At 36.5% G+C, this 17,389-nt stretch overlaps 1 protein-coding gene across 6 annotated transcripts in view; it reads right to left on the reverse strand.

Moving 5' to 3' along the window:
- CNOT4 (CCR4-NOT transcription complex subunit 4) overlaps positions 1-17,389 on the reverse strand; it is a 147,084-nt gene that overhangs the window by 83,235 nt on the left and 46,460 nt on the right. For all 6 annotated transcript variants that reach the window (XM_019452845.2, XM_019452844.2, XM_019452847.2 and 3 more), the window contains exon 2: positions 254-519. In XM_019452845.2, the coding sequence (XP_019308390.1) occupies positions 254-427 (174 nt within the window). In that variant the 5' untranslated portion in view covers positions 428-519. The remainder of the gene's footprint in view (positions 1-253; positions 520-17,389) is intronic.

Consider the following 17,389-nt stretch of genomic DNA (forward strand, 5'->3'; position numbering starts at 1 on the left):
CATCCAGTACCGCGGATCTTTTTAATCTCTCCAGATAGGAAAACTAAAGGTTAACCAGACAGATTATATGACTTTACCAAGGTCATACTATTTCATTGTATCTTAAAAATATAAGGCTACACATAAAATCGCCTAATGTTTGTAGATTCTTTTAAATCTACTTACTCATTAGGTTAAATAAATAAATAAATAAATCTACTTACTCATAAGCATGGGAGGAAAAAACTACACAAAGTTACTCTGAAGTATTTACCTTTCTACATGCAGGACAAAGCCCATTTTCATCAGTGCGAATTCGATGCCAACAAAATCGGCAAATCTGATAGCCACAGGTGCAAGGGAAAAAGTTGATATCATCTATCTCCAAGGGCTCCATGCAAAGAGGACATTCCACAGGGTCTTCCTTCGCATCAGGACTGCGAGACATCTTCACGATTATTGAACAGCAGCAAAAGTTTATAATAACTTAAGGGAGAAGGAAGTTCAGCACTGAGAACTAAACTGTAGAACTTCAAAGACCTGCATGACAAGAAACAAAACATACTGTTTACTACTGAAAATGGCATTTCAAGCATCAGGAATCATATTATCAAAAAATTTGGAAAATATGAAACAAATTCTGCTATCATCTCAGAAGAGATCTCAGAATGGAATTCTGAAATTTTTTTTTTTTGAAGGTCAAAATAAAAAGTCTAGCATTATTCACCTTTTGGATTCAATATAAAAACAAAAGAACTTTCTTTTTTCTATATCTAGTACTAAATCACAGCACATTTTAGGGGAATAAATAATACACATCCTTAAAATACACTTTAAGCAGTCTTTGACCTAAAAGCTAGTAACATTGCCAACATAACCAAAGGAGTATTATGGTATTCTAAAATGTGTCAGAAAATTATTATGTTTACAAAATAAACATAAAGAAACAGAAAAGGTTTCAGTCATCTATAATTACATGTTAATATCAAACCTTTACCACAGAAAACAAAGACCTGAAAAATATGCCAAAGAACCCAATGTATACAACCAAATATGTATATTATGTCAATGAAAATTTCTGGTAAAATAAGCACATGAAAAGCATTTCTATGGTAATGCTACAAAATTGTACAAAAAACAGGAAAGGGAAAACAACCAAATAGATTCTGTATTCCAAAGTCTTTTAAAAAATTAAATAATTTTTAGGGGTGCCTGGGTGGCTCAGTCAGTTAAGTGTCCAACTTCAGCTCGGCACATGATCTCGTGGTTCATGAGGTCGAGCTCAATTCGGGCTCTGTGCTGACCACTCGGAGCCTGGAGCCTGCTTTGGATTCTGTGTCTCCCTGTCTCTCTGCCTCTCCCCTGCTCATCCTCTGTCTCTCTCTCTGTCTCAAAAATAAATAAAAACATTAAAAAAAAAAAAACTAAAAAAAATTAAATGATTTTATATTTAAAAAATAAAAAAATAAACTGAGATACTCTATAAATAGTGGGTTTCAATGTGGGTTTTCTACGTACCATAAAATTTCAGAATATTAAAAACCATAACATCTGAAGGGCATTTTAGAAAACGATTTGGTAATTTTTCTAAGATGTATTCCTGACAATGCCTGTGACTTCAAAATATCTCTGCATCTGGAAAAGAATATTTCAAGTGTTCCTTTTGACATGAAACTCTTTTCTCCAAGGCTAACCCTGTAAATAAAGTCATTTTTAGAAAGGAAAAATAAATAAATGAATAAAAATTAAATAACTTATTGGGGTGCCTGGGTGGCTCAGTCAGATGACTCTTGGTTTACACTTGGGTCATGATCTCACAGTTTGTGGGTGTGAGCCCTACAATGGGCTCCAGACTGCTTGGGATTCTCTCTCTCTTCCCCTCTCTCTGCCCCTCCCATCTCTCTCTCTCAAAGTAAATAAATAAACTTAAAGAAAAAAAGAACTACTAAAATTAATTTATCTCTTTAGATTATGGACAATTGAAAATACCTGGGTAATAATCTAGGTTAAAGTCAATGGTAAATTAAAACATTAGGTTGAAATCGCTATTTTTAACAGTATGCAAAATATAAGTCAATGCCATCTTTATCAAAATAACTCAGGTTTGTTGTTTTTTTTTTTTAAACATAATTCAACAAACTGATTCTAAAGTTTACACATGAAAGAGTAAATGCATACAAATTGCTTTGAAACTTCTGGGGGAAAATGAGGGAATTTGTGCTGTCAGATACTGAACTGACTACAAAGGAAAAGTAATTTTAAAATATGATATGGAAAAAAAATAAAATTTTGATATGGGAACAAATACAGACAAAAGATCAATGAACCTAAATAAAGACTCTAGAAACAGAACCATGAATTTATGAGATTTTAATATTTGATAAAAGTGACAGTACAAATCAATATAGCAAGGAGAGACCAGTTTAAAAAGCAATAATAAAATTCTGTTTTATCTATTTTAAGGGAAAAAATGGTGTATGTCTATTATCAAACCCGAATCATCTGTATAAAGATCCATACATTGAAATAAACAGACTAAAGTATAAGAAAAAAAAATAGAATTTTTAAAAGTCTTGGGATACAGAAGGTCTTCCTAAGCGAAAACAATAATTCAGAAGCCTTAAAAGATAGATTTAGCAATGTAGAAAGAAAACAAAAAAAATTAAAGGTAAGCAACAGAGTAAAGGATATATTCACTACATATAATGAAGTGTTAGAGTCCAAAATACTTCAAAAAGCAATTTTAAAAAGGCAATTAAGTCAAACAAAATAATGAGAACAGAAGATGATGAGTAATTCACAGAATTACAAATTAATTACAACATATGAAAAGATGATCAATCTCTTTAGTTAGTAAATAGGGAGACAACATTTTCCCCCCATCAACCTATCAAAGAAGATAGTCTCCTCAGAAAGTAAAGATTATCACTGATCTAAATTCCTCTTTGCAGAGGAAATGAGAGCACAAAGAGTACCTTGCCTTAAGTTGCACAGCTATTAAGTGGTGCAACCTAGATTTATTCCAGGAAGTCTTAGCCCCAGAATCCGTGCCGTTAACCATGCCTTCACACCACCTTAGAATCTATCCTACAGAAATACTTGCACCTGTGCACCTAAGTACTTTGCTCTGTGATTTGCAGCTGTTCCTAGAGAACTGCAAAGTAACAGTCCATCAGCTGGGAAATCATTAACTAAATAATGATATAGCCATAAACTGAATATATCAAATCAGAAGCTATTACATACAGTTTTGAGTTTTTAATTTGTAAAAGCAAGCTGGAGACTAACCAACATAAATATACAATTACTTCGATATAAATATGTAAATCCTGTATGTGTATATATTTGATGTTTCTCTAAGAAAATAAAGCACATAAAAGATTTTACACAAAAGTGTTACCATGTCAAAAAAGACAAAATGGAGGTAAGCAGGAGAGTTTTTTTCTGAAATTAATTTTATTTTCAAAATTTTATTTTAGAAAAACCTATATTATCTGATTTGTTACAAAATATTTTTGCATTTCAAACACAAACCTTAAAAAAAAAAGGAAATTACTTTCATCACCTTTTGAAAAATTAAGTTAAATCTGTCTTTTAATAATTAGAAGGAAAAAAATGAAATACTTTCCTATCATTCTATATTTTAAAATAAAAGTTTTTTTTTTAAAAAAGACAGAATACGTATTTATAAACAATTCAGGAATCCTGGTTTGCAAGAGCCAATTGTGTCGCTATCAGTTTCTTCATATAGAAAATGAGGTTTAGAACTAACTTCTAACAGCTCCTCCAACTTGAATGTTCCAAACTGTACCTGTAGAAAACACACACTCAAACACTGGTTTCACCAACAGGAAACTAATCAAGGGGTGCTATCTACACTTCTAATGTACTTCTGACGACAGGACATTACTTTCATAACAATAGCTTACTCAAGTTTTAGTGGAGTAATTTATGGGATGCTGGGAAGGAAAACAATACACTGGGATTTATGAATTGAAAAGCTTTCTAGAGTAAATTACCATAAATAAAACACGACATACTGAAGTTTGCTTTTTGATTGCTTCTGTTTCATAAAAAATTTTTAAAAGTCTGCGAGAGTATGGATCTTCCAGTTTAGAGGAAAAGGGACAAAACAGCAAGAAGTCCCTTAAGATGATTAATACAAGTGCAAGTGCATTTTATACACTTCTAGTACCATGGAGATGTGCCCAAGTAATCATATAAATGGTGAAATCTCAGAGGGAAGGCTAATGTGGTAGAACACTGGAATATAAGGTAAAAGAAGAGATTTCTTCCTCATCCCTTCCACTAAATAGCTATATAATCTTGGATAAGACACTCAAAAGCCGTAGGATTCAATTTTTTCATCTGAAAAATGCTGAGATGCAAAATTAAATGAAATTTCAAGTACAGAGAAATTTCCGTTAAACCCACTGAACTAAGCTTTAAAATTTTTTTTGAATGTTTATTTTCAAGAGAGAGAGACAGAGACAGAGACAGAGTGAGTGAGCAGGGGTAGGGGAGGCGCAGAGAGAGGGAGAGACACAGAACTCTAAGTGGGCTCCAGGATGTGCTGTCAGCACAGAGCCCAACCTGGGGCTCGAACTCACGAACTGCGAGATCATGAGCTGAACCAAAGTTGGAAGTTTAACCGACAGAGCCACCAAGGCACCCTGAACCAAGCTTTTAAAATAAGCTTTGCAATAAACTCTCTCCCCTCCAAACACTTTAGCCCAAATTTTCATTTAGGGAAGAATAATTTTATTTCATAAGCCAGTCAATTAATATTAAAATAAAAATAAAACAAGGGGCGCCTGGGTGGCTCATTTCAGCTCAGGTCATTATCTCAAGGTCTGTGAGTTTAAGACCCACATCAGGCTCTGTGCTGACAAGTGTGGAGCCTACTTGGGATTCTCTCTCTTCCTCCTTTGTCTGTCTGTCCTGCACATGTGTGCACACTCTCTATCTCAAAACAAATTTAAAAAGAAAAGAATGCCCTTTCCAAAATAAAATAAAATAAAATACAATAAAGCACAATTAGATTTATAAAGGGATAAGAGGTAGAAAGAAAAGATATTTTTAAATGAAAAAGGAAAGTCAATGACTTCCTAAATGAGGTGTGGGGGTTCTTAGGACAAAAGTGATTTGGTTTTGATTCAGTAACTGTGCAAAAAAAAAAAAAAAAAAAAAGTACATTTTCACATACACCATGTAAAATTCACAGTGACTTGGTAAGAATACATTACCCCCCTCTATTATGAAACTGAGGCTAAGTGGTGACCCTGGATATAAGTGCTAAACACACAAATCAAAAGTAAGATCCCCATCTTCAGAACCCATGCCCTTTCCAACATGGTTAAGGCAGAAATTATGATCAATGAAGCCACAGCTGCATATCTTGGTGTATGAAGTGCAAGTTTCCAAAAAGTAAAAATGTTACTTTTTCAAAAACTTCAACTACGGAAAATCTCTACCTCGTTACCTGAGTTCTTGTTCTCTGTATCAACTGCAACTAATACCACAATGCAGTATAAATTCTGACACAAATAACGGTGCTCCTGAAACACCAAAGAGCTCACATTCCATATAGTAAGTACACATAATAAAAATCATGCCATGCTCAAAAATCACTCACAAAGTGCTGCATCCATGGATCTGTGCATAGGACCCTGTTCAAAAAATGTATACAAAAACATAACTGTAAGTTGCACTATAAGCTAACTAACTTGGATGTGAATTAAATAAAAATATTTTTAAAAATTAATTAATTTAAATTGAAAAAACCTTAATTGTAAAACATAAAGTGCTGCAGCCACTATGGAAAATAGTTTGGTAGTTTCTCAAAAAGTTAAACAGAGAATTAGTATGTGATCCATTTCTGGATGTATACCCAACAAACTGAAAGCAGGGACCTTGAACAGATACTTGTACAGCAAAGTTCACAGCGGCATTATTCACAATAGCCAAAGATGGAAACAACCCAAGTGTCCATCAAGAGATGAATGGAAAATGTAGTGTATACACAGATATTATTCAGCCATAAAAGAATAAAATTCTGATGCATGCTACAATGTAGATGAACCTTGAAAACATTATACTAAGTGAAATAAGCCAGTCACAAAAAGATAAATATTTTATGATTCCACTGATAGGAGGTATCTAAAATTCTTTCACGCAGAAAGTAGAATAGAGGTTGCCAGGCTTGAGGGGAGGGAGAATGGGAAGTTATTGTTTAATGGATACAGAGTTTCTGTTTGGGATGGTAAAAAAGGTTTCAGAAATACAAAGTGGTGATACTTACACAGCATTGTGAATGCACTTAATGCCACCCACTGTACACTTAAAAATACTTAAAATGACATATTTTAGCTTACATTTATTTTATTGTAAAAATCAATAAAAATATAAACTATACACTTAAATGTGGTACAGAATAAACAGCACTTTTGAAAAAACTGAGTCTGTGGTTCTATATTTAAAGTCATTAATATTTTAATTTTTTTCCTACCTAGTAGCTTAATTTGTCATAAGTTAAATGTGTATATGATGCAATTCCATTGAATAGTTACATAAAAGTTACACTCCTGAATAAACTATACAACCAAAAGTATGCATACACTGTAACAACACATAATGGAAATCTATTTATAGATATGACATACATACACACACTTTGATAAGTATCTAGAATAGCATCTTAAGAGTCCATAAAAACCATACATTCAATATATGCACAAAACTATAAATGAACATGTTTTAAAATCTGTAATAAAGTACACCACCCCACTTAAGAGTTTACTCAATTACTGTTTTATAACTGTGAAATTCTTATTTCTTTAACAATCAGTCTGTTCTCAGTCCACTGTCACTGGAATGGAAACTTCAGGAAGGCAATTACCTGGTATATCATATTTACAATGATATACCAAGCAGTTACAAAATGGCTGGTGGTAAATAGTAAGTATTCACTTATTTGATGAAAGAAAACTGAACAAAAGAAGGAATAAATTATTTGTTGTATGTCACTTATGACTGACAACCGTTTTCAAAAATCAGAAACGACACTCTAAGTTGTCCATTGTTTCTGTACTAGGTTTTTATCTTACAAAACATGTTACTTAAATATCAACAATCCTTCTTCCCCTTTTAAATTAAGTACCAAACTACCAGCATACATATACCATGAATATACATACACTATGGAACTCAAGACTGTTTGTATGACCTTTAGGAGCAGCAAGAAGGCTTATCTGTGTTTTAGGAAATACCTACCTAAGAATTTAAAGTCTCCTTCATAAAGGTTAAGATGTCATTACACAAAAAAATCAATTATATGGGACTGCCTTCTACCTCTCCACCAGTGTACTCCTCATTTAGTAAATTATTTTACTTTTGGAAGATGTAAGTCAAAATCAGCATCCGAGTCATCTCACATACTATAACACGTCCCCTAAGTATTTTTCACAGAAGAAGAGGCAGCTAAGGGTGGAAGGAGATGAACAGAACCTTTCTCCAGTAGAAAGTAACCACCATGAGGGCAAAGACGGTCTTACTTATTAGCATATCCAAAAATCTTAAAATAGTTTCTGGCACATAAATATTTGTCAAGTGGAAGGAGAGCAAGAAAGAAGGAAGAAAAGGAAGGAAGGGGAAGTAGTCTACTCATCCATAAATGGGTAAGTACCTATTTTAAGACTTGCTGAATAAAACTGGCAACCTTTACAAATCTATGCATAGCAAATACACATTAGATACTATAACAGACTTCTCTGAACATCTCACTGATAAAGCAAAAGTTTTTCTATTTTCTTATGATTCAGGGCTCGATACTAAAAAGGAAAAAAAAAAGCAATTTGCTAATTTGCATGCATTTGTTTGCAGTTAGAGGAATAAGATCATTGATTTTGGGAGAGTTGTTTGTTAAAATCCACCAATTTATCAGCTGAACAAATCAAAGACATCCAAGATGACAAACCATTCAAATAAAGCAATAAAGAAATCTAACACTTTGCATACAAATACATATTTCAAAATTTAACAATATGAAAATTAATGTTTATTTATTTTTGAGAGAGAGCACTAGCAGGGGAGGAGCAGAGAGGGAGACACAGAATCTGAAGTAGGGTCCAGGCTCTGAGCTATGAGTACAGAGCCTGATGTGGGGCTCGAGATCATGAACCATGAGATCATGACCTGAGCCAAAGTCAGATGCTTAACTGACTGAGCCACCCAGGCACCCCAACAATATCACAATTAAAATGTATTAAAAATTGATTATCTAGGTGTATCAATTTAAAGAAAAAAGATTTGCTACAAGTTTCCTTCCTGTGGGGGGAAAAAAAGTTTCCATATACATTTAAAATGATTCAAGTAAGGGGTGCCTGGATGGCTCAGTCGGTTGATTGACTTTGGCTCAGGTCATGATCTCACGGTTCATGAGTTTGAGCCCCACATTTGGCTCTGTGTGGACAGCTCAGAGCCTAGAGCCTGCTTCATATTCTGTGTCTCCCTCTCTCTCTCTGTCCCTCCTCTACTTGTGCTCTGTCTCTCTCTCTCACACTCTCAAAAATAAACATTAAAAAACGTAAAGATGACTCAAATAAAAAGTATTTTTAATTTTTAACATTTATTCATTTTTGAGAGACAGAGTATAAGCAGGGAAGGGGCAGAGAGAGAGAGAGGGAGACACAGAACCTGAAGCAGGCTCTAGGCCCTGAGCTATCAGCACAGAGCCTGACGCGGGGCTCGGACTCACGAGCTGTGAGATCATGACCTGAGCCAAAGTCGGACGCTCAACCGACTGAACTACCCAGGCACCCCAAATAAAAAGTATTTTAAACCACTTCCGTAAAGACTTGTACTACTTAAAGAATAGTAGGCAGAACTTAACAATGACTAGTCTTTTAAAGGAGGGAAGTTTATGGCACAAAAACAGACACATAGAAAATGGGATAGAATAGAAACCCCAGAACTAGACCCACAAACGTATGGCCAACTCATCTTTGACAAAGCAGGAAAGAACATCCAATGAAAAAAAGACAGTCTCTTTAACAAATGGTGCTGGGAGAACTGGACAGCAACATATAGAAGGTTGAAACTAGACCATTTTCTCACACCATTCACAAAAATAAACTCAAAATGGATAAAGGATCTGAATGTGAGACAGGAAACCATCAAAACCCTAGAGGAGAAAGCAGGAAAAGACCTCTCTGACCTCAGCCGTAGCAATCTCTTACTCGACACATCCCCAAAGGCAAGGGAATTAAAAGCAAAAATTACTGGGACCTTATGAAGATAAAAAGCTTCTGCAAAGCAAAGGAAACAACCAACAAAACTAAAAGGCAACCAACAGAATGGGAAAAGATATTTGCAAATGACATATCGGACAAAGGGCTAGTATCCAAAATCTATAAAGAGCTCACCAAACTCCACACCCGAAAAACAAATAACCCAGTGAAGAAATGGGCAGAAAACATGAATAGACACTTCTCTCAAGAAGACATCCAGATGGCCAACAGGCACATGAAAAGATGCTCAACATCGCTCCTTATCAGGGAAATACAAATCAAAACCACACTCAGATATCATCTCACGCCAGTCAGAGTGGCCAAAATGAACAAATCAGGAGACTATAGATGCTGGAGAGAATGTGGAGAAACGGGAACCCTCTTGCACTGTTGCTGGGAATGCAAATTGGTGCAGCCGCTCTGGAAAACAGTGTGGAGGTTCCTCAAAAAATTAAAAATAGACCTACCCTATGACCCAGCAGTAGCACTGCTAGGAATTTACCCAAGGGATACAGGGGTACTGATGCATAGGGGCACTTGTACCCCAATGTTTACAGCAGCACTCTCAACAATAGCCAAATTATGGAAAGAGCCTAAATGTCCATCAACGGATGAATGGATAAAGAAATTGTGGTTTATATACACAATGGAGTACTACGTGGCAATGAGAAAGAACAAAATATGGCCCTTTGTAGCAACGTGGATGGAACTGGAGAGTGTGATGCTAAGTGAAATAAGCCATACAGAGAAAGACAGATACCATATGTGTTCACTCTTATGTGGATCCTGAGAAACTTAACAGAAACCCATGGGGGAGGGGAAGGAAAAAAAAAAAAAAAGAGGTTAGAGAGGGAGAGAGCCAAAGCATAAGAGACTCTTAAAAACTGAGAACAAACTGAGGGTTGATGGGGGGTGGGAGGGAGGGGAGGGTGGATGATGGGTATTGAGGAGGGCACCTTTTGGGATGAGCACTGGGTGTTGTATGGAAACCAATTTGACAAGAAATTTCATATATTGGAAAAAAAATAAAGGAGGGAAGTTTAAAAAAGAAAAGGTAAAAGCATATTTAGGCTCTCTTATCAAGAAAGCTAACTGGTTGTGGGGCACCTGGGTGGCTCAGGTCATGATCTCATGGTCCGTGGGTTAGAGCCCTGCCACGGGCTCTGTGCTGACATCTCAGAGCCTGCTTCCAATTTTGTGTCTCCCTCTTTCTCTACCCCTCCCCTGTACATGTGCTGTCTCTTTCTCTCTCTCTAAAATAAATAAAGATAAAAAAAAAAAAAAAAAAAAAGCTAATTGGTTGTTCTAATTGTATCCAGTACATCAAAACTGAAGGTTTTAACTTTATTAGAAAAGTCAGATGGCTGACCAAGGAAGTTTCTGCCATTCTAACAGTTCTTTTATATCTTCATTTATTGACTGATTCAATAAATAGTTATTAAGTTCTTACTCTGTTTCGAATTCTAGTCTCCGTCTTTGGGATATATTAGTGACCACAAAAGGGAAAAATAATCCTAAGGTATGAGCAAATAAAGAAATATTTTCTCAAGAAAATCTACTGAAATTCAGGAAAAACAGAAAGACTACATAGTAGTTGAATCAAAACCTACTCCCTCTCTTTCCTTCCCCCTCACCAGCTCAGTGGGACTGAAACTTCAGACTGGTGCAGCCAGGAACAACGGGTGCTCTCTCACCACAACCGCTATCTTCCCAGGAAGGGCAGGCCATCAGCATCTCTCATGCTGCCTGAAACCACCTAATGCTAAAGCTAAATACAGGTAAGGGCACCTCTCTTCCACTCAACTGCCACTCCCAGGGAAGAGGTCCTATGTTGCTGCTACATGTTGAAAAATACTGGGACCCACACTGTCCTCTACCCAGCTACTTTGTAAAGCAGAAATCCCACGCCAAGAAAGGCAAGACAAGAAAGAAGACCCGAGACTACTGTACACCCACCGGCTCAGTTCCTAAACCGGGGGTGAAGCACAGAGAGAAAAGCACACACTGTCTCTACCACCCAATGCCAGAGCCAGAACCAAGCCAACGATTTTGCCAGGAAGGTAAAGCAGGCCTTGAAACAGATAGCTCTGAATCTCTCTCAGATTGTTCCAATCCAATACTGTTCCAATGCTGACTCTGCAAAAGAGTGTGAAGTTCAAGTCTAAGGGCAATCTCAAAACCTAGGAGGCCTTGGTGAAGGACAACTGGGAGGAGATTCAGATACAGGCTAACCTATAAACCAGCTAGTTCACAGGAAAGAATAAGGAGAATCAGTAAATAAGACAGCTAAGATGAGCCCTCCCCAGGTCAGAACAAATTTCAAGCTCTGATTCAAGAACTGTCCCTTCAAGTGAGTTCAAAGTTTTTGGATCCAGCTGAGAAACAATGTACGTCCTAGGGCACTGTTGAAAACAACAGAGGAGCCAGGTGCCAATTTGTGGAGCTTAACATTTGGGTGTGGTCAAGGAAAGAGTCAGTGAAAGGGATCCCTGCCAAAAATCCCAGGGTGAATGTGGGCATACCCAAATCTGCACACCCTAGGAACACCACCAGAAGGCTAACACTTGCAAGAGGGAAACAGACTTCACTAAAATAATCCAGTAACTAAACAAATAAGCAAATAACAGTAATAAGCCCTGGGAGGGGTAGGAAAGACCAGTATCTAGAGTTGGTACAATATTATATAAGATGTCCAGTTTCCAACCAGAAATTATAAGCCATACACGTTAACAGGAAAGTATGACCCACATAGAAGGAAAAAAGCAGGCAACAGAAACTGCCTGTGAGACCCACCAGATGTAAGATTTAACAAAGACTTCAAAGAGCCATTTACATATATTCAAAGAACTAAAGAAAACCATAATTAAAGAAGGAATGTCTGATGACAATATCACACCAAATAGAGTGTCAACAAAGATAGATATTATTAAAAAATAAACAATGAGATTTTGGAGTTGGAAAGTATAACTATAATAAAGTCATTAAAGGGGCTCAATAGTGCATTTGAACTGGCAGAAGAATGAACTGGTAAAATCGAAGACAGATTAATAAAGATGATGCAATCTGAGGAAGAGAGAGAAAAAGTAAAGAAGAAAACTGAACAGAGCCTCAGAGAAAAGTATAACACCATTACATGCATCAACATACACAAAATGAAAAAAAAAATACACATAATGGAAACAAAACAAGGAGAAGCGAAGAAAAAATATTCGAAGAAATAATGGCTGTATGAAAATTAACTACAGCTACACAACAACATAGATGAATCTCACAAAAAGAATGTTGAGCAAAGGAAGCAAGAAGAATATAATTGTGGTCATATAAATTTCAATAAACAAAAATATATATTTTAGGGCTGCACATAAGATAACAAAAGCCAGAAGACTGAATGCCTCTGGATGAAAGGGAGAGGGTTATGAACAGGAAGAGGTGTATTTGGGTAGGGGAAAGGGGTGGGTGATGCTGAGGGTACTTGAAATACTTTATTTTTGACCTTAATAAAGATGTTTGCTTTAAATTAAGCTGAAGGGGAGCCTGGGCAGCTCAGTCATTGAGCATCTGACTTTGGCTCAGGTCATGATCTCACAGTTCCTGAGTTGGAGCCCCACATCGGGCTCTATGCTGAGAGCTCAGAGCCTGGAGCCTGCTTCCGATTCTGTGTCTCCCTCTCTCTCCCTGTCCCTCCCTCGCTCATGCTCTCTCTCTCAAAAATAAAAACATAAAAAAAAAAAAAAAAGCTAAACTGTACGGGTTTTACATGTACATGTTTTACATGTTTCTGTATATTCCTCACTTTTTTCAGTCTTAAAAGAAAAAGATAATACCTTCTGGTTTCCCACAATGGTTAAAAATAATCTGCAGACCCAGAGAGCACAATATATCCAGTGGGATCAACAAACCCACATCCAGCTACAAGATAGCAAAACTGCAGAATGCTAAAGGTAACAAGAAAGCCGACTTTAAAAAAGGACCTCTCACCCAATAGAATAATTAGAATTGCAGCTGACTTCTCAACAGCAACAGCTGAAGTCAGAAGGGAAAGACATACATCCAAGACACTGAGCGAAAATTACTGTCAACCTACAATTGTGCTCCTAGAAAAGAATAACCCTCAAGAACAAGAGTAAAATCACAAAACATTTTTTGAGATAATCAAGATTTTCACAGGGACTGGATACTCGATAATATTAGGGAATTACTGTTAGTTATGTACAGTAGTAGTTTTATGTTTATTCTTTTTTATTTATTTTTTATTATTAAAAAAATTTTTTTTAATGTTTATTTATTTTTGAGACAGAGAGAGACAGAGCATGAATGGGGGAGGGGCAGAGAGAGAGGGAGACACAGAATCGGAAGCAGGTTCCAGACTCTGAGCCATCAGCCCAGAGCCCGACGCGGGGCCCAAACTCACGGACCGCGAGATCGTGACCTGAGTTGAGGTCGGACGCTTAACTGACTGAGCCACCCAGGCGCCCCTGTTTATTCTTTTTTAAAAGCTCTTGTACAGGAGATACATTCTTAAGTATTTACAGACTTCATGATATGATATTTCAGCAGGAAAGGAGACACAGAATGGGGAAGAGATGAAACTAGAAGTAAAATGTCGGCAACTACAGAAACTGTGGGCTAGAAATAATTGCGTTTCAGACATTACTGGTCTACTTTCATGTATACTTAAAAATTTCCATGATAAAGAGCTAAAAATAATTGATAAATTAAAAATTAAAACAAATAAACAGAAATACAGACAGTTTACCAGTAAGAGACCTCCACTAAAGGAACTTGTCCTGAAGATGATCTCACAAGGACAGAGATTAAAGAAAGGATGGTGAGGAAAAAACATGGTAAAAATGTATGCAAATTAGATCATGCACTTCTCTATAGAACAATATAATTTGTTGGTTTTAACAAGCATAAAATATTAAACAATAACATGCCAGGAGAAGAGTGATATAAGATAAGCTCCTATAAGGCCAACTTTAAGAGGAATATGAATAGTAAAATTTCAAGGGTAACCATATACTAAGATCTACTAATTCCACTTCCCCATATCTTCCATCTACTAAGGCATGTATAAACAGTTCAGCACTGTTTGTAATGGCAAAAAAATGGAAACCTAAATGTCCATCAGTAGGAAATGACAAAATTACAGTAAATCAATAAAATGAATACTATACATCAGTTTAAAAGACTAAGGTAGATTGGTACCTACAAACATATTGAATGAAAAAAGCTAACTTCACGTAGTACAGAATGTTTTCTACATTAAAAAAATCATAGAAAAAATTATATACAGTCTGCTAATAGTGACTACATCTAGAGAAACGATAAGAAGTGGGATGGATTGAAAACTTGAGTCTTATGTATGAGTTCTGTAAACAGAATATATTAATGCATTTCTTCTATAATAGAAAACTAATTTTTTAAATTTTTTTTATTTTTTAATGTTTATTTATTTTTGAGACAGAGAGAAACAGATCATGAACGGGGGAGGGTCAGAGAGAGAGGGAGACACAGAATCTGAAACAGGCTCCAGGCTCTGAGCTGTCAGCACAGAGCCCGACGCAGGGCTCGAACTCACGGACCGTGAGATCATGACCTGAGCCCAAGTCGGACGCTTAACCGACTGAGCCACCCAGGCGCCCCAGAAAATTAATTTTTTAAAATAACTTTAAAGTTACTAAACTTTGAATCTTTTTTTTTTTTTTTTTTTTTTAAGAGAGAGAGAGAGTGCACACAAGTGGGGGAAAGGGCAAGGGGAAACAGAGAATCTTAAGCAGGTTCCATGCTCTGTGTCAAGCCTATGTGGAGCTAGATCCCACAACCCTGGGGTCATGACCCAAGCTGAAATCAAGAGTCATATGCTTAACTGACTGAGCCACCCAGACACCCCTAAGTTTTGAATCCTTTGAGTGCAAAGATCATGTCTATTGTGTTCAACACTGTGCCATAGGCAAATGTATAGCAAATTATAAGTTCCCACGATGTGATGGGGGGAGATACAGAGAAGAATGATTCAAAGGGAAAATGCCAAAATAACAGTCTGATGCTTGGCAGGGTGAATATGCACAGTTTCTTTTCTTCCTCCTATTCTCCAATTTTTAGGAAATAAACACTTGTATTTATAAAGGGAAAAATTAAGTGCCACTGACAAATAAAAGGATGCAGTGATGAGATGAAAAAACTTTTCAATGTATAATTAGAGAATCAGCATCAACATGTTCCCATTAGCTTAATTCTCCTCAAAAGAAAGCTAGGAGTTAAAGAAATTAAAGGCTAAGCCTGATGAAAGTGTTATTAATAAGATAAAATCAAATCTGCATAAAATCAAAGCAGAGACTAATTAGTGTGCTAATTAGTTCTCTACCACATTTATACAGGTTGTCAACAGAAGGAGATGCCTAGTATCAGTGTATTTTCAATTCAGAAAAAACAAACAAAACCCCCCCAGATATACGGGGGGTGGGGGGGGGGGGTGGGGGGAGGGCAGCACCCGGTAGAAGGGTGTGCCTATTTTAAAGTTTTTAAGGACTGACCCAGAGAAATACCTGAAACAAATGAATCAAGACATCAAAACTTTAAAAACCTCCTAGTCACTCCGAACACAAATTAGTTTTTATTTATTTTATTATTTGTTTTTAATGTTGAGAGAAAGAGAGAGTGAGTACGTACAAGTGGGGGAGGGGCAGAGAGAGAAGAGGACAGAAGATCCGATATGGGGCTTGACCCTACGAACCTTGAGATCATGACCTGAGCCGAAGTCAGACGCTTGATCAACTAAGCCACCCAGGGGTTCCAATTAGTCCTTTTACAGATGTGTCTGTACATCAGTTTACATTACACAAGCAGTAACAGATAAGAGAAAAAATCAGTCCAAGGAGAAATACTAAGCTGAAGTGCAAGAGCCAGTCTCATCCTCTCAGTACAAAAAACCAAAAATGTTTATTAGCATGGTTAAGTAGGACCTCTTCTTTAACCATATCTAAACATCACCCAGTCACTTAGAGTCTAACACCTCCTAAATTCTTTTTTTTTAACTTTTTTATGTATTGGGGGGGGGGGGTACGGCACACGACGGGGAGGGGCAGAGAGAGAGGAGAGAGAGAGAATCCCAAGCAGTTCCTCAATGTCTGTGTGGAGCCTGATGCAAGGCTCAAACCCATGATCTGCGAGATCATGACCTGTGCTGAAATCGAGTCAGACACTTAACCAACTGAGCCACCCAGGCACCCCTAACACCTCCTAAATTCTGATCCCAGGTGTCATGCTGCCAATCAAATGCTCCTCTTCCACCAAGAGATGAGTTCTAATTCATCCATCTGCAGACTGTTTTATCCTGCCCCCACTTCAGTCTTTCCACTTCATGGCAGGCACTGACGGACTAATAAGAAGTCCATCCTTTCAATTTTTTGGCTGGGTGAGACATGGAAGGGTAAAGAAAGAAAGGATTTACAAAGGAGGAAAGATAAAAGTTATCTGGTTAAAAAGTGATTTTTTAAATGGAAAAGAGTGAATTTTAACATTAATGCTAAATACAGAAATCAAGCTTGTTAACACTCCCTAGAATTGGGGTGCCTGGCTAATTCAGTCGGGAGAGCATGGGACTTTTAATCCCAGGATTGCAGGTCCTAGCACCATAATGGGTGTAGAGACTACTTTAAAAAATAGGGTAAAAAATACTTACCAGAACTATCATAATTATATATGTATGATTATATATATGATTTCTAGATATATTGTTATAGGATTTCTAGATATGTTACCATGCAAACCATCCATGATAAAATTTAATAAAAAGATTTTTAAGGGGCCTAAGATACAGAAATAATAGCTATTAATTCTTCTATAAGATAAAAATTAATATTCCAATTTGTTCTGTTCCTCCCTAATCTCTGTGTCATGCTTCTATTGTGACTCAGTAAAATCTAGAATGTAACGGTTTTACACTATGAAACTATGTAAAAACAGTACACTGGTTCAGAATCCTCCCTTAAACATGTACAACTAGTTCCTATTTGAAGCATAAAATGTCAAACAAACTGTATTTCTGTAGACAGTCCAGAGAGAATATATAGTTCAGAATGCTTTAAATAATAAAACATTTTATAAACAATAAAGGACCA

The sequence above is a fragment of the Panthera pardus genome, unplaced genomic scaffold (genome assembly GCF_024362965.1).
Source record: "Panthera pardus isolate Hobbes unplaced genomic scaffold, ASM2436296v1 HiC_scaffold_8, whole genome shotgun sequence".
NCBI classification, from domain to species: domain Eukaryota; kingdom Metazoa; phylum Chordata; class Mammalia; order Carnivora; family Felidae; genus Panthera; species Panthera pardus.